Here is a 26,154-nt window from a genome sequence, read left to right on the forward strand (position 1 = left end):
CAGAGTTAGAGGAGGCTTTGTTCTGCTGTAGAGCTGTTAAACTGATTCTTCAAATAAAACAACTTCATTGAAGGAAGGTTGTAGGCTATTTTTAATTTATTCACTTAACTGTTTTTGTTTTGCTTATGCTGTGTTTATTATTGCATGAAGGACATTATAATACATGCAGAAATATTTATTAAGCATTATGATTGATTAGGTAATATGATATTATGTGACACTAAAAACTAAATGCTTTTAATGTTGAATTATTTAATGTATTATTATTCATTCATACATTCATTCATTCTTTTATTCATTCATTCATTCATTCATTCATTCATTCATTCATTCATTCATTCATTCATTCATTCTCTTGTCGGCTTAGTCCATTTTATAATCTGGGGTCGCTACAGCGGAATGAACCACCAACTTATCCAGCAAGTTTTTACGCAGCGGATGCCCTTCCAGCTGCAACCCATCTCTAGGAAATATTATTATTATTATTATTATTATTATTATTATTATTATTATTATTATTATTATTATTACATATAGTCCATCATCCTACATGGCCTTTATAAAAAACAATAAGATACTTACTTTTTGAAACATATTTAAAAATATTGTTTGCTTTACCAGTAACTGGTAATAATTTCAGTTTATTATTATTTATGTAATGTTTATCTATCTATCTATCTATCTATATATCTATCTATCTATCTATCTATCTATCTATCTATCTATCTATCTATCTATCTATCTATCTATCTATCTATCTATCTATCTATCTATCTATCTATCTATCTCTATCTATCTATCTATCTGTCTGTCTGTCTGTCTGTCTGTCTGTCTGTCTGTCTGTCTCTATCTATCATCTATTTATTTATTTATTATGTGAAACTACATCACATAGCGATAGCCGATAGCACAAAATAACAATTGCCAGCATTACTGGAAGCACAAACCCAGCAGCTCTCCCATTACACAGAAGAAGGAAGGCAAAAAAGAAAAAGATGTTAGACAAGCCAAGAATGAAGCTTTAACGCAGAGGCCAGAGGTTAATATGACAGGCGCCACAGCCAGAGCATCTGATATGCATACCATACACAAACACAAAGCAACACACTCCAGAGCCCATAAATCGAGGGAAAATATATATTAAGAAAACATTGAGCAGAGTCTGTTATTGATGTGCGCTGACATGTGTCTTCTGTTGTTCTACAGATATTGAGCCGTGGATCCACCGGTTCAGAGCTGAAGGCACTGTCGATTATTCACAGCTGACCTTTGACCCTGGCCAAAATGAACTCATCGTGGGTGCAAGGTACTGCAAACTTCTTCATTTTCACTCTCAGTTTAAACTCTGTGGAAGCTGCAAAGGTTTTTTATTTATTTTTATTTTTTATTTATTTTTTTTTACTTTTATAAAAATATATATATGGAATATTATATAAGAAAACTGTTTGTGTGGTTTGCTTTTTCTACTTCGAGCTGATTGAATGTAGTTAAGTAGGCATTTCATTCAGACATATTGGGAAAAGGCCTAGGGAGAGTTATTACAACCTCACAGACACCTTCTCATCACCATTTCTGTTTGTTGTTAAAGCTCTGTAAAAACTGACAGGTATCAATACCTAAAACATACGTAATCTGAGCATTTAACTGAAAAGAAACAGGAAGTACATTTTTAGATTTAAATTTTAGATTACAAGAACAATTTGATTTTTCTTTTTTTCTTGTTAATTTTATGTGTACTGCAAAGATGAAAGCTTTTCCTATTGCTTTTATGTGGAGGACTAAAATATTTTTTTATTGTTATTTGTTTTATGTGTTTTATCCTATTAAACTCTTTATTGTACAAAAATCTGAAACCATAAATGAACATAAAAATACTGCTAATATATCTGAAAGTACTTGTTTTTATTTCCCATGGTCCGAAAATGTATGTAAATGGTCAAGTGACTGTAAAACACCTTCACTTCTAGTAGAATTGACAGCAAACTTAGCCTGGTTATTAGTCTGTTGTGGAACAAGCTAGAGTAAGGAATAAATCTACATAGTAGCTAAATTGAGCCTAAATTAGTCTGCGTTTGTCCAAGTGAGTCCTTTATCTTTCTTTTGTCCAAAACTCCTCTGGTACGTGATGAAACCAAATTGATAAATAGGCTCCAATATCGACAATACCAGGACCCCCTTCCTTCTTGTCCCTAACACACTGCATAAAAATCCCAAAACATTGTGCAATAGGGTATATGCTGAAGTATGCGGAAGGACTTTTTGCAGTAATCTGGGTCAAGTGCTCCTGGTGATCTGTATGCCATTACAAAATCGAAGCGTTTATGGTCTGTTTTCTTTAAAAATAAAAAAAAAGCGGGAAAAAAATCTCCACTGGCTGAGTGATATCCAATATAAAGTGGGTCTCAGAATGTACAAAAAGCACTGTTATAAAATACACTTTCCCCACCATTTCTTTAACAATTTAACATTTAGTTTATCCTAGTATATTCAGTGCTAGCTTCTGCACTAACCTGCTAATCCTGATGGGCGCATGCTTTTTATCTCGACGGCCAATGGCTTTTTATCTTGTTTTATGCTTGAGCAACTAAATGAATGGCAAAGTCTATTTAACTGGTTATATTTTAATTATATTACAACATCAATGCTGTGAAAGGAACCTTCATAGCTCAAAGAGACATAGCTCTGCATACCCTATAAGGAGTGTTTCACATAGGTGTGTGGGCTTCACAAACCACCTGTAAAAAAATACTTTTATCTTACTTTTTTTATCCAAGACTTACAAAATATTGCACATTTGCATCTGACATTCTTACAATCTCACAACCTTACAATCACTCCTTAAGTCTAGAAAAAATATTGTGCTTTTCTAAAAGTGCTCCAGACGGTTGAGTGGGCTTGACAAACCTCCTGTAAAAGCACTCTTCTCTGTATTTGCACTGAAAACTTTATTTAAACGTTTATTTAAACTAATAAGGTCTCAAGAAAGGCTTAAAAAATATTTACCAGTGAATGTTTCACAAATAATTTTTTTCAAATTTAAAATACCCCTTTAGCACAGTATCTTGCACAATGTAGTTCTGTCTTATGTAAAAGCATTACGTTGCCTTTTGTGCTTTCTTTCTAATCCCAACATTAGGAAATTAATGAACTATTTTTAATGCAGTTCTGGGCACACTAGAACAGTAAGAGCTTGTTAGTTTGTTTGTTGTTGTTTTTTCCTACTTCATTTCAATTGTGTTTTAATGAGGAGGGTCAAAACAAGTCAGAATGTAGCCTGCTATTTGTAAACTAGAAAAGTAAAGTTCGTAGACAAACTTTGTGATTGCTTGAGAAAGCCTCGTCTAAAAGTTTGAAGTAGTTTTAAAGTTTAAATAATTAAAATAGTTTAAAAAAAAATTAAACTGTTTGCTAAGTGAAACTGTGTTGCTAAGTGGTTGCTAGGGTGTTCTGAAAGGTTGCTAGAGCAATCTGAGTGGTTGCTAGACAGTTGCTAGAGTGCTTTTACTTGTTGTGAAGGTGTTGCTAGGCGGTTGCTAAGGTGTTCTGAGTGGTTGTTTGGCAGTAGCTAAGGTATTGCTAGGCGGTTGCTAGGGTGTTCCAGGTAGTTGTTAAGGTGTTTCTAGGTGGTTGCTAAGTTGTTGCTAGGCAGTCGCAAGTTGTTGCTATGCGGTTGCTAGGGTGTTCTGAGTAGTTTCTAAGGCATTGTTAGGGTGTTTTATGTGGTTGCTAAGGCATTGCTAGGTGGATGCTAAGGTGTTGTAAGGTGGTTGCTAGAGTATTCTGAGTAGTTGCTAAGGTGTTGCTATGCGGTTGCTAGGGTGTTCTGAGTAGTTTCTAAGGCATTGTTAGGGTGTTTATGTGGTTGCTAAGGCATTGCTAGGTGGTTGCTAAGGTGTTGCTAGGTGGTTGCTAGGCAGTTGCTAAGGTGTTCTAGGTTGTTGCTTAGGAGTTGCTAGGGGGTTCTGAGTGGTTGTTAGGCAGTTGCTAAGGTGTTGCTATGTGGTTGCTAGGCTGTTCTGAATAGTTGCTTGGCAGTTGCGAATGTGTTGCTAGGTGATTGCTAAGGTGTTCTGAGTAGTTGCTAGGCAGTTGCTAACATAAATTAGCATGATTCTAGTATTAATTAGCATGTTGCTAGCATGTTTCTAGTAAAAAAAAAATCCCCCCTCGTCATTAATCTGTGCAGGGGGGCCCCCGCATTTAGTGCTACAACACTGTATGTTTGTTAGTATGTCCAATGTAAAGTCAATGGCAGTTTTTTATAATGGAAGTCTATAGGAAAGTTCCTATGGTGCCGTAAGTGGTTACTAGGGTATGGCAACCCTGCTGAAAAATCCAGCCTAAACCAGCCTAGGTTTTAGCTGGTCGACCAGCCTGGTTTAAGAGGGGTTTTGACCATTTCCAGGCTGGTTTCCAGCCATTTCCAGGCTGGTCTTAGCTGGTCAGGCTGGAAAATGACCAGCCAAATCCAGCAGAAACCAGCTTGACCAGCCTGGTTTAAGCTGGACATAGCTGTTTTTGACTGGACTCCCAGCTTGGCTAGGCTGGTCAAGCTGGTGTTAGCTGGTCATCTCCCAGCCTGACCAGCTAAGACCAGGCTGGAAATGGCTGGAAATCAGCCTGGAAGTGTTCAAAACCCCTCTACAACCAGGCTGATCGACCAGCTAAAACCAGCCAACCATCCCAGGCTGGTTTAAGCTGGATTTTTCAACAGGGAAGTAACTTGAAAGGTCATCATTGGTTGGCAGATTGGTAGTCTGAGTTAAATGAGCCCAACCTTAAGTCTGTTTGACAGTCTGGTGCTAAGTTATGAGGTCACAAAGTTAAGACAATGGGACTTTTCAGAATTTTCCAGGTCAGTTTTTGGAAAACCCTAAGTAGTTTGGAGGTTTGGAGTTAGTTTGGTGGTTGTAGTATGAACAGTCAAGCAGGACAGGATTTCTTAAAATAAAAGAAGAAAATGAAGAAGAAGAAGAAGAAGAAGAAGAAGAAGAAGAAGAAGAAGAAGAAGAAGTAAATGACAGAAGAAGAATAATAAGTTTATGTAATATAACAGATAGTTGGATTTCTCAAGCCACCATGATAGTTTTTATGTTACAATCTTGATATCATTGTAAGTAAACCACAGAGAACAGTTTATGACCCCTGTTCGTTACATTTATTTTAACAACTCTCTCAACAATGTGAATTACTTTTATATTGCAGTTTATTTTCTGGCCACCATGCAGTGTCACCAATAACAAGGGTTTCTGTATTCTACACATACAGTAGCTAGTTTAATTAGCACTCAGTCCATGTGTCTCACCATGCGAATGAGTGTGTTTCAATGTCAGCAGTTGCGACAATGTGTCTGCTAAGCCTTACATTTGACTATATTTGACTATATTCAGCAACATCCCACTGCGAAAATGTCACAATTGCCAGGTTTCCATGATTAGCCAATAGTGACACATAATTCGAGTCTTCAAAAAAAAAAAAAAAAACACACACACACAATGAAAGCTCAAGACTTTCGTGCCAGACAAAGAATGGTACAGATTCTTCTCACCGACACATACTTTCATTAAAATAAAAAAAAAAAATGTCAGAGTGAATGTGAGAATAGGATAGGATTTCCTCTGTCCGGCTCTAATTAATGAGTGTGATGATTTCCACATAGACTTTCACACTGTCCTGCCATACATCTTCAGCCAAATTAATCTCATATTCCCGATCTGTCAGCAGCCTGGATGGTCTCCAAGCAATTATTTTGTGACAACTGCAGAAACGGTTTGATATGAGGCACTGTAACAGTTCATTCACCCACAGGGCCGAAAGCGCTAGAATAATTACTTTTTTCTTGGAAAAGCAGGGATTAACATTCACTTTTTTAGTGATTCTTTGTATCATGAGCATTTTTAGGATTTTACTTCAAAGTAACGAGATGGAAAGTGTTAGTTAGCTCTCACAACCTGCTCCAAAGTGCAACACATAATTATCAAGTCTGACTTGGGCAAACATTTGGAAGTATTGCGGTCGGGGTTCTTTGTTCCCTCTAAACATCAAAAAATGTCTTGCTGGTGTTACAGAGAAGTGTACATCAGTAGTAATGGCTCAATCAAAAGACTCTTCTGACCTATACGGTAGGTTTTTTAGATATACTGCACTGTTGTGTTGCTGTAATGAGAAAGCTTACTCAGTCAACCAGTTCCAGCAAATGATTCTGTCTGTCAATATACAGTATGTCTTGTACTTTGGTTTGGAGACCTCTCAAATAAGGCGAAAGAAAACAGCTGGAACCTGTGGAATCCAGTTACGCTTTTTAGATTGAGGTTTGGAACAAGGGGAGCTCAGTAAATCATAAAATCAGAGTCATAAAAATGTTAGTATACTTTTTTTTTATTATATTATCTTATTTATATATATTTTTTTTGTTTTTTGTTTTACAAATGATAATATTAGATATTAATAAAAATGTATATGATCATAGTATTTTGTTCCTCTATTTATTTATTTTATTTATTAATTTTTTGTATGTGTTATGCTGATTTCATTTCAGAATGTGCCATTTCTTAATGATAAGAATATTATATTATATTATATTATATTATATTATATTATATTATATTATATTATATTATATTATATTATATTATATTATATTATATTATATTATATTATATTATATTATTATATTTTTCCTTTGGCTATTTATCAGGGGGCGCCATAGAAGAATGAACCACCAACTATTGCAACTGTATGCAGATACCCTTCCAGCCACAACCTAGTACTGGGAAACACACACACACACACACACACACACACACACACACACGCACACACACACTCATACACTATGGCTAATTTAGTTTATTCAATTCACCTGTACACCTGTTCACTGCACCTTACTTGAAATTATATTATATTATATTATATTATATTATATTATATTATATTATATTATATTATATTATATTATAGGAATTAAAATATAATTTTAAATTAATTTTGCTTTAAATGAAACATTTAACACATTAAAATGTTCTGCATGGAATTGCATTTTTATTATTATTATTATTATATTGATTATGTACCCTAATATAAGCTAAATGGTTATCATATCAGATCATCTCTACTGAGAACTAAGACTTAGACAGCTATAGTTTAGATTACAATTGACAATCTGGTTTTTCTCTATGGGCAGGGTGAGTCAGGGGCTGTAGATCAATGTTGTTCAAATTGAGCTGTGAAAAAGAAAACAAAAGTCTTGTCTTGGTGGAACTCCATGATGCTTTCAGCTTGAGCAGTTGTCCCTGGAGCAGATGGGTTTTCGATGCCCAAGCCCTCATAAGCACGCCACAGTCTGGCCTAATGGACTGTGTGAAGGATCTCCAGAGGAGATGATGCTTTTCAAGGTCACTGAGCAACAGGGATCTCAAGAAGACACTCAGCAGATCAAAGGATGTTTCTGCCAATTACTAACACCAGACTCAGCAGACCTGCCAAAATTCAGCAGCTTAGAATGCAAAATATTTAGTCATGCCTCATATATACAGTCCCCTGTGAAATTTGAATTCTTTTTTCAAATACTTCTGAAGTGATATTTAATGGAGCAATAAATGAATGAATGATTTTTTTTAAGGAGAAAGTCATTTTAAGGGGTATGGTTAGCAGTTTATAATGTCCTAAATAATAATGTCCTTGTTAAGTCTTTAAATTGCATTTTAAGATGAACATACCTTGCAAAAGAACTGCTCTAATTCATCCTAAATGTGGTTATTGGGTTGAGATCAGGACAGAAAAGTTCCTCCACACCAAACTCATTCATGTTTTGGTTTGGGGAAGCATACCAAGAGCTAATTCACCCAAACATTTAAGTTCTGTCATTATTTACTCATCCTCCACTTGTTAGATTGGATTCCATATGACTTCCATAATATTGTTTGTTTCTACTATGGATTTCAGTTGAAGCTTTTTCACAATATTGTTCAGAATTTCTCATTTTGTGTTCAATAGAGGAAAGAATGCCATAAATGTTTATAATCACTTGGGTGTTACTAAATGATGATGGCATTTCCATTTTGAGGTCAACTATCCTCAAGAGTTAATTAACTGTAAGAGTTATGTCACTGGAACTAAGGGAAAACCCCTGGAAAATACTGATCCCCACACCGTAATCCCTCCACCAAGATTTACACATTGAAAATGCAGTCAGTCATTGGAGTGCCAGACAGAGAATCTTTTTGATTTTTATAAATAGTGATGTTGAGTACAACCAGATACTTACAGTTAAAATGTGAAAAGTTGACCAGTCAGATTGAATTTAGGGATAAAGTTATGTAGTTCTTGGTACATGAAATGTGTATTTGTGCATTTGTACATATTTTATTATAATATTCTTCTATGACTAATGAGGAATAAGGATTTAAAGGATGTTGACCCACCTGGCCAGATCACATTGTGCCCGACACTCCGCAGAACTGCATTCAAATGGACTTACAGTACAACTAGAAATAAACATGAATAACCCACAGCGAGCACAGTACAATCCAAATACCTTCATACTGATTATGCAACTTTGTGGTCATTAGAGAAATAAAGGCCCAGTGGTCTGTGCAATAGCCATTGATAGTGAGAACCTCAAAAGGCTTTAACGGTAATGCAGTGAAACTCAATCAATAGACATGTCGATTCAGTAAGTGGACGTTAATCACAGCAACCTGATTTATCTTCTACTCTCTTATACAATAAGACAGGCTCCACTTTCAGCTTATGCACCATATTGTTTCGGCAAATGTGTTTGTACTTCCATCATTCACAGATGGATGTAAAATCATGTCCGACGGATATGTGATTTGTAGTTCCACATATTAAAGTACATTTGAGATTAGAGTTGGCAGAACACAATATTTCAACTAGGTTATATACTTAGCCTGAGACTTTTGGAGAACCAAATAGAGTTTTTTTTTTTGTTTGTTTGCTTGTTTTGTTTTTTTTTTCACTTCTAAGAATTAAAATGCATGCAGCATTTACAGGCCCCTTCTGCTTTCAACAGGCACCATATCCTTAGGCAATGTCCAGTACTGGCTCATTAAAGTGACAGTACGCTGCATGCTTTGCATAAGAGTTTTTTTTCTACAATATACAGTACAGATTGCCTCATGCCTTCAGCCAGGTATACAGATCATGTGAAAATCCAAAGTTCAACTTTGTTATTGTAATTTATGTATGATAAGTTTGATGTGCATAGGGAGCATATTATTGCAATTTATTCAGCAATTAATTTGGCAATTTAGTTGTTTTGTATTATTTATAGTTTTTTTTTTTTTTTTTTTTTTTTGAAAAAAGCTTCTTTCACATTTCTCCCCAATTTCTATTCCACATGGATTCACTTAAATTGTTGCAATTAATTCATGCCTGTGGCCGCTTTTTGCAAAGAATTATATTATGTTTTTTTCATGCAGGCTTCACAGCAGTTTCAAAGTGAAATGTCCAGTAAGTGTTGTTGAAAAGAGTGTTCAGTTTATTTCATAAGCAAAAATACATGAGTAAAGTTGTTTGTTCATCTACAGTATATATCAAAAGAATACAAGCTGATACTGCATGGGAGTAAGACACGCTAACAAGGCCTCTGAATACAATAAACTTTAGTGTTAGTCATTAGTGAATTCCCTGCTGATAAAAACAAGAATATGCTGGGAAGGTAGGTTTAAGTCATGGCTGCTAGTTTAAGTTGGTTTTTGCTGGTCATGATCTGGTTTAACCTCATTCTTTGTTGATCAAGTGCTGTTTTTGCTGGTCATGTCAAACACAACAAAACACACCAGACATGTTACTTATATACTTTTGAATTGGAAAAATCAAACAGGAAATATTTGCTTGTTCAGTGTGACAGCACATGTAGTAGCTTTCAAGTCCAAATGCACTATTAAACTGTACTGGGATGCTTAATGGTACTTATGAACATAAGTCAAATCAAATCAAATCACTTTTATTGTCACATCATCAGCAGCACGTGTGATATGATGAGTGGAAAGCTCAGGTGCTGGCTCTAGACAGTACAAAATACAGATAGTGTAAATACAACAACAGTGCAAAATACAGACAGTGCAAATGAAATTCTAAAATAAAAATTCTCTTGGATTTCCTCATGCACCGCCTAATGTAGATGTCCTGAAGGGAGAGAATGCGGCCTATGCGATTGCTGCTGGTGCTATTTGCATTCCAGGTGGTGATGCAGCCAGACAGGATGCACTCCACGGTGTGCCTTCCTTAGCACTGCGTCTGTGTGAGCATTCCATGTCAAATTCTCAGCGATGTGGACTCCAAGAAAATGGAAAGTGCTGACTCTCTCCACTGGTGTCCCGTTGATGGTGATATGGGTGTTCTCTCTTCTCCCTCCTGAAATCCACCACCAGCTCCTTTGTTTTGCTGTTATTAAGTGAGAGGTGGTTTTCCTCAGACCACTGCGTCAGAGTGTGCACCTCCTCTCTGTAGCCCGCCTCATCATTATCGGTGATTAGGCTCACCACCGTTGTGTCATCAGCAAATTTAACGATGACGTTGGAGCTGTGTTTGGCTGTACGGTCATGTGTGTACAGGGAGTACAAGAGTAGGCTGAGAACACAGCCCTGTGGAGCACCAGTGTTGAGGATCAGTGTGGATGATGTAATGTTGTTCATTCTGACCTCCTGGCGTCTGCTTGACAGGAAGTCCAGGATCCAGTTGCACAGAGAGCTGTGAAGACCCAGAGCCTGGAGCTTCACCACCAGCTTGGCAGGCACTATGGTGTTTAGTCCACAAGTTTAGTCCACTTTAGTCCACAAACAGCATTCTAACATGTGTTTTTGTTTTCCAGGTGAGACAGAGCAGTGTGCAAGGTGAAAGCAATTGTATCGTCAGTGGAACGGTTATTCCTGTATACAAATTGCAGAGGGTCAGTCTGAGCTGGCAGTACAGAGCAGATGTACTTTTTAATCAGCTTCTCAAAGCACTTGCTGAAGATGAGTGTCAGAGCAATCGGACTTCAGTCATTCAAGCATGTGGTTTTAGCTGATTTCGGTATGGGCACAATAGTAGCTGTCTTAAAGCATGTGGGAACCACAGACAGAGAGAGCGAGAGGTTAAAAATGTCTGTGAAAACTCCCGCTAGCTGGTGTGCGCATGCTTTAAGTACATGCCCAGGGATGCCATCTGGGCCGGTAGCTTTCCAGATGTTCATGCGACGGAAAGATCTTGTTACTTCCTTACTGAAACAGAGAGTGTGCTGGTGGTTTTGGTTTCTGTATCGGCTGCAGGAGCGCACAGTGTGTGCACGCTGTCCTGGGCTTCAAATCGGGTGTGGAACAAGTTGAGCTCAACCGGGAGAGATGCAGCAATGTTTACAGTGGTGGGTTTGTCACTTTTAAAGTCTGTGATGTAATTAAGTTCCTGCCACATGCTCCTTGCAGTATTGGTGTTAAATTGACCCTCTACCTTGTCTCTGTATTGACGTTTTGCTGCTTTGATGGTTTTCCTGAGGTTGTAGTTTGCTTGCTTTTGTTCTTCAGCATGTCTTGATTCATAGGCGGATGTTCACACTGATTGGGCTGTTCGAACTTTGCCATTCATCCATGGTTTTTGGTTGGGGTTGATACGGACAGTTTTTGTTGGGACCACGTCTTCTATGCATTTTCTGATGAAGCATGTAACTGTGTCTGAGTACGCTTCGATGTACAACGAGGGAGCCAATTTCCCGAAGTGTGTATCTGTCGTAGGTAATAAGAGTGTGTACATCCAGCACGAAAAATGACAAAAATACAAGTAAAACACACAAAAGTCAACAAAGTTTGCAGGGAGCTTGCAACACGGCGGACATGCTAGGCACCATCTTGATGACGTGTTCAGCTTATGAAGTGCATAAGCTGTAATATTTTTTTTTTAAATCATGAATACAATATATATGAAGAGTTTCATTGCAAAATGAGATATATCCATTTTGAGAAATGTTGGTTATTTGACATTATTATTTAGGACATCAACAGTCAAGTTTATTCAAAATTTTTATACATCAAACTATTACTTGAGCTCAGTGAAGGCCAGGAACACAATATTTTCAAATTCAGGATATTTTTTTATTTAACTTTTTGCCCATAAATAGTTCATAAATAAGTCAAATCCATGCCAAACTGCAACATATTATCGTAACTTTGTCAAACGTCTTAAATAGGTAGAAAAAAAAAACAAAAACAAAAAAAACATCATAAATATATGTAATAGTACATACAAAGACTGATTAATAACAACAAGATTCTGAGTTAGTTTTGGCCAGAACATGCATAACATAACATAACTTTATTTTTTTATTTATTTTATTTTTTTTTTGCAAAACGCTAGATATCCACCTTAGGCTTTATTCTACTACTGTAATACCATTCAGAAAAGCTAGTGAATCAATGGTTTGTTTAATAAGTAAGATTAAGTTAGTTAGATATACGACTTGTAGCTTGTTACAGAAAGAGTGGAGGCTCCTTCCACCCCGCTGCTGAAAACCAAACCTGTATGATCAGAGCGAGTGGAGTCGCCTCGTCTCGCCTCGCACGGTCATATTTAATTAATTATTTCACTGTAATATTAATACTAATCATCTTCATCATCAGTACCTGACCAGCCACTATGGCTATAGTTGCGTTTCCAGTCACAATTTCACGCAAGAAAAAGGGAGCGCGCACGTGTTTTAAACAGTCGTGCGCATCACAACAGCTTCTGGCGCAAGTGATCATCCTCATTTTGTATTCACAGAAATTATTTAAAGAATAAACTTACAAAGGATACTTAGAAATGTAGCCTTGCAGACAGGTGGGGAGGAGCGGAGGAAAAAAGGTAGTTTTTCACTGTAACCCCTGGCCTTTTTCTTGACATCAGCGGAGCTTGACAGACGCTCTACTTTTGTAGCGTTTTTATACATTTTTGTGAAGTTGAAGGCTACATCTTTATCTAATAGTTTGTCGGCATGACACAGACCAACATTACTCGCATTACTGAGTAAACTCTTCACCGGCGATCCTCTTCCCAGGGGATGCTGAGCTTGGGCCACATCCTGAACATTCTATAACTGTTATATCGCACTTTGTAAAGGAACTGGTCTGGCGCATAACGCGTTTTGTGAAATTTTTTTTTTTTTACTAGGCCTAAAATGTACATTATTAAATGTTATTAATGGCAGCAATTCACAAATATATTAAGGTGCATCTGAACAGTGATTTCCAATAATAAAATCTAAATGTCAAAAAATGGTGTTTATCGGGTTTTGCAACCAAACTCTTCATATATATCCATGCATAATAATATCAGGAGGCCATAAAGTGATTTTTGTTTCTAAATTGTTAAAATATTGTTATCTTTAACAATATTCCAGTATTTAATATCTTTAATGTGCATGAGATATGACTTAAAAGTGGTCATAAACTAATTTTTCTCAATTCAACTAAGTAGAGCAACTTGGACCTGGATGCTGTATTCCATACATAATGACAACAATCAGATAGATGCTTCATTGTTATGAATTGGCAAACGAGTTGGAACACTTGCCACACCGATTACTTTTAAATGAATCAACTACACTTGAAAACAAGTGTTCTCTGGGTTTATATATTGTATGAATCTAATGCGAGTCCTGTAGTAACTTCATGAATTCCCATCTCTGCCATTAAACAACCATATGATTGGCCACAATTTTGTAAACAAAGTGGTCGCTGCCATTTTGTTACATTTGCCTTCCAGAATAAGTTGGAGATTACTTCAGAGGAAGTAGTGTGGTGTTATAGAGAATAACATTGTGTAACACCAAAGTTATTGATTTTTATGGTAGGTGCATAGTTTGATTGACAGGATGACATCTAATCCAACAGCCATAAAGGAGGATGGTGTTGTAAGGTCGTTCTTTTCGTGTGCGCTTTTTTCTTTTCTTTGATTCAATCATTTAGAAACTAAATTTAAGAGACATCTGAGGTTGAATTCTATTGGTGATTCCAAAAATAACTTTTAATTATAAGCTATCTGACCAGAATATCAAAAAAACAGCTAAAACCAGCTCATGAACAGCAAGAATTAGCTTAGCAGTCATGTGTCAAAACTTACTTTTTTCAACAGGATTTTACAAGCGCTGTTCCTACTACCAAGTCTTACACTAACCACTTTAGTGGACCTCACTCCCATCCGAGTAATAGTACCATTGCTAAACTTGCAGTTCTTCTACTCATTTTAAATGCATTTCATAGGTGTGTCCGGCATAAAAAGCAGTTACTCTATCAAGAATGCTCAAGACCAGACACATCTAGCTTTAATCACTGGTAGCCTCCATAACACCTAGGTCATAAACCGCATTGCAATCATGTTCAATCTTACTCTATTACACTCACCCCCTAAACTTCCCTTCTGGGTCACGGTACCAATGCAACTCTTGATGTCACACAGACTCCTATGTCATACAGCCTCAAATTCTTTGTTTGTAGTTATTTAATTATTTATTTAAATCTTGGTAGAGAGACTTTTTTTTTAATAAGCCTCAATTGGGAAATATCTGTTCATAAACACTGTGCTGCCTACTCTCTGAGACAAATTATGTTCTTTTCTGAAAAATAAAATTTTTTTTGTCTTCTTTCCTTTTAGAAATCATCTCTTCAGGCTACATTTAGAGGATCTTTCACTGATCCAGGTGGGTGAAAAGTACATATCTGGCTTGTATACCATATCTGGTCTTTTTTTTCTGGAATTGCTCAGACACCCAGGATGAGACCAACAGGTGTTGCTGCCGCCATGTGTGAATGCCAATTACATTGGCTTCATAAGCTCAGAGAGAAAGACTCTGCCAGTTTAAAAGTTGTCAGTTCGGCACAACGCAGGCGTGACTGGCGTTTGTGCCCCACGGGCTGGTGATGTCTGTTATAGCCATATGTAATATTTCCCTAGGCTCCATATTGGATTTGTGTGGTTTGAAACCTGTTAACAGCTTTTATTTAGGTGGCCAGATGTCTGTTTGTGCTAAATTTAATTATAAGATTCTGGCAAACAGTCAAGTTCTTGGAATCTCAAATTGCTGGCATTGAATTGGGAATGGGAATTGGGAATGATGTTTGCTAATCAATATGATGAGGGTGATAAGGATTAAGGAGTCTTAAGGGCTGTTTACACTGACTTCAATAAATCACTAGATATTGTTGAGTCTCTGTTCTTTATGATGTGGTGAGTCAAGACCTCAGTAAAATGATGAAAACGTATTATTTAATTACAAAATCAATAATTATTGTTTATATTAATATATTTTACTATATTTATATATTTAAATTATATTGTAACTCAGTAATATGTATAATGATAATTCTGTCAACTAAATTAATGTTTTATTAACATTTCTGTGATAAACAGTTTACAGGGTCTGTAGTTTTTTTTTTTGTTTTTTGTTTTTTTACTTTTACTTAAAACTGAATATAACCAACATCACTACAAACAATGCATAATCTTAAATCTTGGATCATGTGTCTTGAACACAAAAGCGAATGACTTTTGGTTACTTTGTCATTTTAAATCACTGTCACCATGCACACTGCTTTGGACCAGAGCCTCTCCAGATGTTCTTCATTATAAAGCTCTGGACATCAAATCCTATTAATGCACTCAGCCTAAAAGGCAAATAGAAGTGAAAGAAGACCCCCATATCTCCCAAATTAGACCTTATTCCCTTAACAAGTTTCAGATATAATTATCCAAGCATAACTGCTGTGTGCTAAGATAAGTTACTATTTCTCTCACACTCTCTCTTCCTCTCACTCTCTCTCTATCTCATTGCATGTAACATCTTCTAACTCTATAAACAACCATTTAATTTTTGACATGTTTGGAAATGTATGTGAAGCCTTTCCCAGTGTGAAGAGGTTGACTCTTTTAAGCCCCCCAATATAGGCAAACATTGGCTGTTAAACAAATTAAACATCATGGGGGCTTCTCAAAAAGTATGACCTCCTGGGGAAAGAGAAAACAGACCAGGCCAGACGTTTTTGTTCTGACCTGCTCACGGGGAGCCAGCATCACAAAGATGAGCCCTGCCATTCCTCTTCAGCCAATCCTTTTCTCTGTAATAGGATTCCTTCACTTTCCTCACAGCGCGGTGTCTTGTGTGTACTTTTTCTGTTTGGTCTTTTTATGCCCTTTGTCACTTTGCCGAATGTTTCTCTGAAAGGAAAAAATGCTCTGATGAGATGTTTTGACCAGAGGTTCCCAATTTAGCTTGACCCAAGGCCCAATTCCATTGTGGTGGATGAGCGCTTGTAGGTTGTAACTAGGGTAAAAAAAAAAAAAAAAAGAAGTGCACTCATGTCTAAATGTTTTCTTTTCAGATTTTTTTTTCTGGAATGTGTTTTTTTTCTCTTCTAAAACTCATGCTACAAGCTTCAGCAAAACAGATGACATCACACACGAAGGGGTAATATGAATGATGCTGGCAAAATGGCGCAATGAGCGAGACGTCCTGAGACCTGAGAAGGAAATGACCTAGAAAGTGCTGCTTTTATCCTTCATTGATCTCACAGAATAGAGCTTTCTGTTGCAATGATGCATCAGCAAAGGGAAAAATAAACCCGCTGAGTGACCCAGAGTGTCTGCAACACCTCCTCTAGTGTTTAAGAGCACAGGTCTGTGATGCATTAAAAGCCTTTTAATGGCAGGATAAATGTGGCAGCACTAGAGTAGATGTATATGCTGATATTATATAATCATTATATGAACATGGGCCAGGCACATTATATTTCATGGGTCATTGTACCAAATGGGTGCCATTAGTTTCCCTTACTGTAAATGCAAGTTTGGAAAAATTACTTCAATCACTGATACAAACTTATACAAATGTGTTTGTTATAATATACTTAGCAAAAGCAGATGTTTTGCTGTTTTTACTTAAAATTATTTGCAGCTGAATAAAAGATGTTTTACTATTTAATTGATATATTTATTATATGTGTATGACCATATTGAAACTGTACAGAAAATTATAGTGTATATTAACCACCTCCTAACACATTTTACCAACCCAGGCTCATTCTGAAAATGTAGTCCAGCGGACGTTTCTGGAGACCGTGAAATACGTCCCGGAAGGAACGTATTTGTGCAGTTTTTGTTTTCGCGAATCCGTTAGATGGCGCTATGTGCGCTTTTTCGTATCTCGAACGTCTCTCGCGAGTGCCGTTCGCGCCCGCGCTGTACTGGCGTCAACCCACCAGAGGCCGCTGTCTGACTGACCGAATGATTGACTGCGCGACTGGCCAATCGGATGACCCACCCTCCTCCTTCCCTGAACCCAACCAGTTTTACCGATTGACCCGCCCACCCGCTCACTTCCCTAAACCCGAGCACTTCACTTTATTTTTTGGATTCTGTTTTTGTCTTACCTGGTTTCTGGAACCGCTCTTTCCCGGACTCGAACTCGGATGCCTTTGTCAACTCCTCCTCTCTGCATCTGAAGTCCGCCGACGCACACGATGAGCTGACCGGACAAACTGACTGCAGCGGGAAAACCCTCCACAAGGAGGTAAGCGGTCAGCCGGCAAGCGCGAAAGGGAAGCGCGTCACACCGCTCCGTAGCGTTCGCTTAAAAAAATAAAATGCAGCAATACGTACCTCCCGGGACGTATTTCGCGGTCTCCAGAAACGTCCACTGGACTACCTTTTCAGTATGAGCCTGGGTTGCAACTCACCCATTTATTGCACAATTAAAAGGTAAAACATCTGGAATTCAAAAGTGGAGCAATCTTGGCGATGCACTATTTTCTATTATTATACTGGAATGCTGTCAATTATTTCTCTCACATCTATAAACACTATACAGATGTTTTATTTCAAGGCATTTATCAGTTTTATGTGTGTAGTTTAGTTTTGTGTTTCCATCTTATTAATGTTTCTATAAAGCAGCAGATTTTCTCTGAGAGTGCTGTTTAGTGGCAGTTCAGTGATGAATATTTGTACATTCTGAAAAGCATTATGTCTGTGAGAAGTCCCCATAAGACATGAAAACTCAATGTGTGCATGTTTCCGTGATTGAATTTGTGTATTTCTGTTACCATTTTTTACATTACTATCCTATTGCTGAATCCTGTTTATTTGCTCATTTATTCAGCTCTTTCGGTAGGCACCTTTTTATAAATAATACATCAAAGTATTTAGCAACTTGATACATACAGCAATGTGATCAAGACCTGCCTAGAATTAGACATTCATGGGCTTATAGATATTAAACACATAGTGATATTATAACTATATGTCAGAATTTTTAGCCCCCCTTTGAATATTTTTGTTCTTTTTTAAATATTTCCCAGATGATGTTTAACAGAGCAAGGACATTTTCACAGTATGTCTGATAATATTTTACTCTTCTGGAGAAAGTCTTATTTGTTTTAATTTGGCTAAAATAAAATCAGTTTTTATTAAAAAAAATAATAATAATTTGGTCCCACTTTATATAAAGTGTCCCTAACTACTATGTACTTACATGAAAAAATAGGTTTGGTGGCATGGGTAGGTTTAAGGGTGGGTTAAGGTGTAAGGGGTGGTCAACAGTGTATTTACAAATGTAATTACAAAAGTTAATTACAGATGTAATTACATACATGTATTTAATCAAGCATGTCCACAGTAAATACATGTATTTACACAATAAGTACATTGTAACAAACTATTAACTCCTATTTAAGTACATATTAGTTAAGTCCACTTAATATAAAGTGGGACCAATAATTTTAAGGACAATATTATTAGCCTTTTTAAAGTATTTTTTGATAGTCTACAGAAACCATTGTTCTACAATAACTTCCCTAATGAAAAATATCTAGTAAAATATTATTTACTGTCATCATGGCAAAGATAAAAGAAATCAGTTATGAGTTATTAAAACTATTAGGTTTAGAAATGTGTTGAAAAAATCTTCTCTCCGTTAAACAGAAATTGGGCTAAAAATAAAAAAGGGGGCTATTATCGATAGTCTAAAGAACAAACGTTCGAGGTTACTAAAGTAACCCTTCGTTCCCCGAGGTGGGGAACGGAAGCACTATAAGTGGATTTGATGTTCTAAATCCACGTATGGGAGATTCGGTTCAGAAGCTACTCGTCTGAAAGAGTATTGAACGGGCCAATTAAGAATGAATTGGCAGCGCAAGCCTGCGCAGGTGTGCGGCATATGCAATCAACTGAGTATATAAGCACGTCTGGCGCCAGCAGACGCTATCCTTTTTAAGCTGAAGAGACTTTTAACAGCTAAGGGACAGTCATTATGGCGACGGAGTATAGTGCTTCAAGGGTTACTTTAGTAACCTCGAACGTTCCCCTTCGGGGGGAACTCCAGCACTATAAGTGGATTTGATGTTCTAAATCCACGTATGGGAGCCCATTGAAAGCGCCATAATGACTGCACCTTACCAACACCCACCATGAGAGAGCGGTCAGGCAAGCGTGACGCACCCAGATCATGAGAGGCGCGGTCCTCCAACGTGCCCTTGGCCCAAACTTATCCCACTTCAAAGGAAGTTTTACGGAATAGGTATACTTTTTGGGAGTCGCTAGCGTCTAGATAATTCTAGGAATATACGACAGTACGTTGGGAAGCGTGCCATCCCAGTAGGGAGGACGCTGCGGAGACCATCCGCACCCAATAGGGGGAACAAATGGAATTACATATGGACTAACCCTGAGAAGGGGGAGTGCGCATAAGAAGGTGGTTAGCAGATAGGGAAAGCACGGGTCCGCCCAGGGGGGGGACTTAACCGTGGCGGAGAAAAGCATATGGGGATCACCAGCGGGGATCGGCCATAGCAGGCACCTATACCCAAAACGCGGGCTGACCAGCGGGCAGACCTACTACGTAATGGGCCAGCAAGTGACTCCTCCGCTGAGTCAGTGCTGGGGGCCTCGGAGGAATCTGCAGGGCTCACCGAATGGGGAACTTACTGACAGACAGGAGGGTGCACATCTCTCCGTGTTAGGAAAAAAAGGCACCGCAAGCATGTACAACACCTACCGAGTTGTTTCCTCAATCACCAAAGGTACCTAACACCCTTGAGGAAACCGGCTCCACTCGCAGATTATAATATCTTGCAAATGTGTTGGGTGTTGCCCAGCCCGCAGCTCTACAAATGTCTGTTAAAGAAGCGCCACGTGCACACGCCCAAGAGGATGCAACGCTCCGAGTGGAGTGCGCATGCACTCCCGGGGGGCGCGGCTGACCTCTGCTCAAATAAGCACATGAAATGGCCTCCACAATCCAGTGGAATAAACGTTGTTTAGACACGGCACTTCCCTGCTGCCGTCCGCCATAACAGACAAAGAGCTGCTCAGAAGATCTAAAGTTCTGAGTACGGTCCACATAAATGCGCAGAGCGCGAACTGGACGAAGTAAGGACAGGGCTGGGTCTGCCTCCTCCGGGGGCAGCGCTTGCAGGGTTACTACCTGATCTCTAAAGGGAGTGGTAGGAACTTTGGGCACATAACCCGGGCGGGGTCTCAGGATCACGTGAGAAAATCCCGGCCCGAATTCCAGGCACGAGTCACTGACCGAAAATGCCTCCAGGTCCCCGATCCTCTTAATGGAGGCCAACGCGACCAGCAGAGCTGTCTTCAGGGACAGAAATCTTAAGATACTGTATCGAGTGGCTCGAAGGAATCAAATCGCAGGCTCGTGAGAACGAGGGCGAGATCCCAAGAGGGCGTGAGAGGGGGGCGAGTTGGATTAATTCGCCTAGCGCCTCTGAGGAACCGGATGATGAGGTTATGCTTTCCCACGGTGCCGCCAGCCAACGCGTCATGGTGAGCGGAGATGGCAGCAACGTAAACCTTGAGAGTGGAGGGCGACAGCCTACTGTCCAGCTTCTCTTGAAGGAAAGAGAGCACAACACTGATCTGGCAAGATCGGGGGTCTTCTCTGCGAGAGACACACCACTCAGTGAATAGACTCCACTTCAGGGCGTAGGCGCGCCTCGTAGAGGGGGCTCTAGCCTGAGTGATGGTATCAACCACCGCGGGCGGCAGGTTACCTAAGTCTTCCTCGCGTCTATGGACCACACGTGGAGGTTCCAGAGATCGGGACGAGGGTGCCAGACGGTGCCTTGTCCCTGAGAAAGTAGGTCCTCTCTCAAAGGGATCTGCCAAGGGAGGGCCGTCGCGAGGAGGGAGAGCTCTGATATCCAGGTCCGGTTGGGCCAGAGGGGCGCAACTAACAGAACCTGCTCCTTGTCCTCCCTGACCTTGCACATTAACTGCGCGATCAGGCTCACTGGGGGAAACGCATACTTGCGTATGCCCCGAGGCCAGCTGTGGGCCAGTGCATCCGTGCCGAGAGAGCCCTCGGTCAGGGAATAAAACAACTGGCAATGAGCATTCTTGGGGGAAGCAAACAGATCGATCTGGGCCTCTCCGAATCGCGCCCATATCAGCTGGACAGACTCGGGGTGGAGTCTCCATTCTCCAGAGTGAATCTGCTGCCATGAGAGCACATCGGCTGCACGTTTGAGCATACCTGGGATGTAAATGGCGCGCAGCGACTTCAGTCGCGGGTGACTCCAGAGGAGCAGACGGCGGGCGAGCTGAGACATGCGGCGAGAGCGCATACCCCCCATGCGGTTGATATACGCCGCCGCCGTACTGTCCGTCCTGACCAGCACGTGTTGCTGCTCCAGCGCCGGAGAAAAACGGCGGAGAGCAAGGAACACTGCCAACAGCTCTAGGCGATTGATGTGCCAATGCAGCTGGGCACCTACCCACAGGCCCGCAGCTGCATCCAGCTCCATCCCGAGAAATGAGATCCTCTGCACCGGGGCGAGTTTGCTTTTTTCCCAGTTGACCTGCAACCCAGTAGGCGGAGATGCCGGAGCACCTCGTCTCTGTGTGCAGTCAATTGCTCCCGAGAGTGGGCTAAAATCAGCCAGTCGTCGAGATAATTGAGTACGCGGATGCCCGCAAGCCGCAAAGGCGCTAGGGCACCCTCCGCGAGTTTGGTGAAGACCCGCGGAGACAGAGAGAGCCCGAAGGGGAGGACCTTGTACTGCCATGCTCGACCTTCGAACGCAAACCGCAGAACCTGACGGTGGCGTGGAAGAATGGAGACATGAAAATACGCGTCCTTCAGGTCTATGGCTGCAAACCAATCCTGAGGACGAACGCATCGGAGGATGCGCCTCTGCGTAAGCATTCTGAACGACAGCTTGTGAAGGCAGCGATTCAAAACGCGCAGATCTAGGATTGGCCGTGACCCACCGCTCTTTTTGGGTACGATGAAGTACGGGCTGTAAAACCCGCTCTCCATCTCGGCTGGAGGTACCGGCTCGATTGCACCCTTCGCCAGGAGGGCAGCAATCTCCTCTCGCAAGACAGGGGCGGACAGGGGATTGACCCTGGTGAAATACACGCCCGTGAACCTGGGAGGCCGTTTGGAGAACTGTAGTTCGTAGCCGAGTCTGATCGTGCGTATGAGCCATCGCGAGGGGCCGGCCCACGCTAACCAGGCAGGCAGAGCCCTCGCTAATGACGTCATCGCAGCAACCGTTGACATACCCGCGGAGGGGCAGCGCGGAGCGGGTGTGCTGATCCGGGGAGCGCGAGGGTCCCACAGAAGAGCTGGAGGAGAGCGATTCGCTCTGGCTCCGCACCCTGACTCCGGAGGGGGGGCTTGGAGCTGGGAGAAGGGAGACCGTCCCCCCAGCGCCCGTAAGCCGCTGGTGGAGCATGCAGACCCTGCGAGCTGAGAGGCGGCACGTCCCAGGCTGGCAGGGCCTGCATTGCCCGTGAGCCACTGGCGGAGTGAACCGAACCTACGAGCTAGAGAGCTGAGCTCAAACTGGCAGATTTCGGGCTGTCACCTCCGGAGAAGTGGAAAAGTGCCCTTTCATTTCATGGCAGTAAAAAGTGCCGTTGGAAATGGCGCCCCGCCCTCCAGCGGGGAAAGAGCAAGTTCCCTCCTCTCCAGATGACCTGTCCCAGGGACACTTCGCGGTCCGTTGCCAGACTTAGCGGCGTTCTGGGCAGGGGGAGTGGCCTGCTTCCGAGGTGCTCGACGCGCTCGCTTCGCCAGAGGCGAGTGCGGGGGCGGTGCAGCTCTCGTAGGCGGGCGCCTTCGGCGAGGAGCAGGTATGGATGGCACGGCGGGCGGAGCGGGCTTACGGGGCCGCCGATTAGACATCACCCATCGGACTGCTCTCTCACTGTCTCAAATTCCTGGGTGAATTCGCAAACTGTGTCGCCGACCAGCTTGGGATATGGGCGAGTCAAGAAAGCGGACTTTGTCAACTTCGCGCATATCAACCAAGTTTTGTTAGAGGTGGGGCTTCTGGACCACTAGTGTGGACATCGTCCTCCCCAAAGCACACGCAGCGGACTTAGTAGTCCGAAGAGCTTAGTCGGCTGCGGTGCGAAGCTCATAAACCTGGGTTGGACCCACCCTCGTGCAGCTCGGCCAGCGCCTGCGCTTGGTAGCGCTGGTCGGTGGCTATCGCATGCAAGGCGGATGCAGCCTGGTCCGTAGCTTTGTAAGCTCTAGCTTCGAGGGAGCCGAAAACTCACAGGCTTTGGATGGGAGACGAGGCAGATCCCGCCAAGAAGAGGCGCTGCGCGGATTAACCGCCATCGCACACTCAACCTGAGGAATCGCCACATACCCCCTGGCCGCTCCACCACCAAGAGTGGTGAGGGTGGAGGGACACGCAGCACGAGCAGAAAAAAGGTGCTATTTAAGACCGCGTGAGCCTACTGTGCGTCGCCGGGAAGAAGGGAACGCCCCTCTAGTCGGTCCAGCCGCGGAGCTGGGGGATAAACCATCTCCAACCCACGGCCGAAGCAGCCCGGGAAAGCACGGCTAACACGTCCATTTCAGTATCCGTTTTGACAGCGCTCACCTGCCCGAAGGGGGCGAGCGGGTCCGGATCATCGTCGGACAATGAAAGCCCACCCTCCGATGCCGCGGAGGACATCTGATCTCCGGTGTCAGCGAGCGTGAGAGCTACCATCTGATTAGACGGATCACTCCCAGCGCCCGAAGCTTGGATGGAGCGCTTGGAGGAGCGAGAGGTCCGCGAGCCCTTAGGCGGCGGATTATCTCTCGCTGGAACCCTCAGATCTGCCCGAGCGCCCGCTGCAGAACAGGAGGCGACTGGGGTGGCTCGCTCTCTCACGAGAGTTTGCCGCGATCTCAACTGCGTGACGGTCATGGCATCGTAGTGACGACATGAACCGCCCCCGAGCACCACATTAACATGCTGGACCCCCAAACATGTAATGCAGTGATCGTGCCCATCATCCGGAGCCAGGAAACCCCCGCAACCAGAAACACACAGTCGGAGCGCCGTCCTGAAAAGGACGTGCTGCACGACTGTGTTGCTCTTTTAGGATGCTTTGCAACAATACGCACCGCTCTGGAGGACCAGACCCAAAGGGACGCCAGGCAAGGGAGAAACCCAGCTCGACCATCTGCCGCTGCGTGGACTCGCTCTGGACCGGGAGACACTCGTTCGCTCGAAGTGGCTGTAGACAGCAGGAGGAACCCTCATGAAGCTTGATCAGAAAAGTCTCTGAAGCGAAAAGGATAGCGTCTGCTGGCGCCAGGCGTGCTTATATACTCAGTTGATTGCATATGCCGCACACCTGCGCAGGCTTGCGCTGCCAATTCATTCTTAATTGGCCCGTTCAATACTCTTTCAGACGAGTAGCTTCTAAACCGAATCTCCTATACGTGGATTTAGAACATCAAATCCACTTATAGTGCTGGAGTTCCCCCCGAAGGGGAACCATCATTATACATTAACTTGCCTAATTACCCTAACCTGCCTAGTTAACCTAATAGTTAAGCCATTAAATATAACTTTAATCTGTATAAAATTTCCTTGAACAATATCTAGTGAAATATTATTTACTGTCATCATGGCAAAGATAAAATAAATCAGTTATTTTTTACCGTATTTATTGTGTGTGGCCGTACACCCAAAGCGCTTTACAATCATGAGGGGGTCTCTCCACACCACCACCAGTGTGCAGCATCCACTTGGATGATGCGACGGCAGCCACAGAGCAACAGCGCAAGTACACTCAACACACACCAGCTAAGAGACAGTGATAGAGCCAATTCGGTGGATGGTCATGATTGGGAGGCCATAATTGTAAGGGCCGAGTGAGGGACTTGGGCAAGGACACCAGGGTTAAACCCCTGCTCTTTTTAATGTTATTTTTAATGACCACAGAGAGTCAGGACCTCAGTTTAACATCTCATCCGAAACACGGCGCCCACTGACAGTATAGTGTCCCTTTCACTTTTACTGGGGCATTAGGATTCACACAGACCACAGGCTGAGCGCCCTCTGCTAGTCTCTCTAACACCACTTCTAGCAGCAATGTAGTTTTCAATTGTGTTCTCCCATCCAGGCACTGACCAGGCTCAGCCCTGCTTAGCTTCAGTGAGTAACCAGTCTTGGGCCGCAGGGTAATATGTCTGTGGCTATTATGTGACTATTATTAAAACTATTATGTTTAAAAATGTGTTGAAAAGCTCTTCTCTCCAATAAACAGAAATTAAACAGGGTGGCTAATTATGTAGGGGGGCTAATAATTATTACTTAAAAAAAAAAAAAAAAAAAATATATATATATATATATATATATATATATATATATATATATATATATATATATACACAAACATTAATAATAACTGTCAATATAAATATGATATAAATCAACTAAATCAACTTTTGCTTTCAGCTCCTTTATATATATTTTTTTCTGAGCCGTTTTTGTTTTTTTAAGAATAAAGGTTATCGTATATTGATCCAAAGTGAAGGTTGGCATCATAATTTGGCATGACTTCAGTTTCTGCAGGTCCCATCGCAATAATAAGAAGCAGATTCAGATCAGCAGAGTATGTTGAAAGAGACGTCTCTGGAAGGTGAGGCAGGTCAGATATACTTTAATGAGAAGTGAAATTCTCAGACTAGTTTAATTTTCTTTAAAAAACTCATAACCGAATGAGAAAGAGGTCAAGAAGTTATGGGCAGGACCAAATGAAGCAATGATGGAAACTGTTGAAGTGCTTTGACAGAATTCGTTCTCATATGTTGAGAGAGTGAGTTAGCAGACTCACTGACAGATCCACATGAGATCCCATGATGCCTTTCCTCTA

At 41.3% G+C, this 26,154-nt stretch overlaps 1 protein-coding gene across 4 annotated transcripts in view; it reads left to right on the forward strand.

Annotated features, from left to right (window-relative positions):
• sema5a (sema domain, seven thrombospondin repeats (type 1 and type 1-like), transmembrane domain (TM) and short cytoplasmic domain, (semaphorin) 5A) overlaps positions 1 to 26,154 on the forward strand; it is a 397,269-nt gene that overhangs the window by 179,115 nt on the left and 192,000 nt on the right. For all 4 annotated transcript variants that reach the window (XR_015524511.1, XR_015524510.1, XM_087308760.1 and 1 more), the window contains 2 exons: positions 1,207 to 1,306; positions 14,629 to 14,674. Coding sequence is in view for 2 of the 4 variants with exons in the window: in XM_087308760.1 (XP_087164886.1) it covers positions 1,207 to 1,306; positions 14,629 to 14,674 (146 nt within the window). In the remaining 2 variants the exon portion in view is untranslated. The remainder of the gene's footprint in view (positions 1 to 1,206; positions 1,307 to 14,628; positions 14,675 to 26,154) is intronic.

Source organism: Danio rerio, chromosome 24, assembly GCF_052040795.2.
Source record: "Danio rerio strain M-AB ecotype USA chromosome 24, GRCz13ab, whole genome shotgun sequence".
Classification (NCBI taxonomy): domain Eukaryota; kingdom Metazoa; phylum Chordata; class Actinopteri; order Cypriniformes; family Danionidae; genus Danio; species Danio rerio.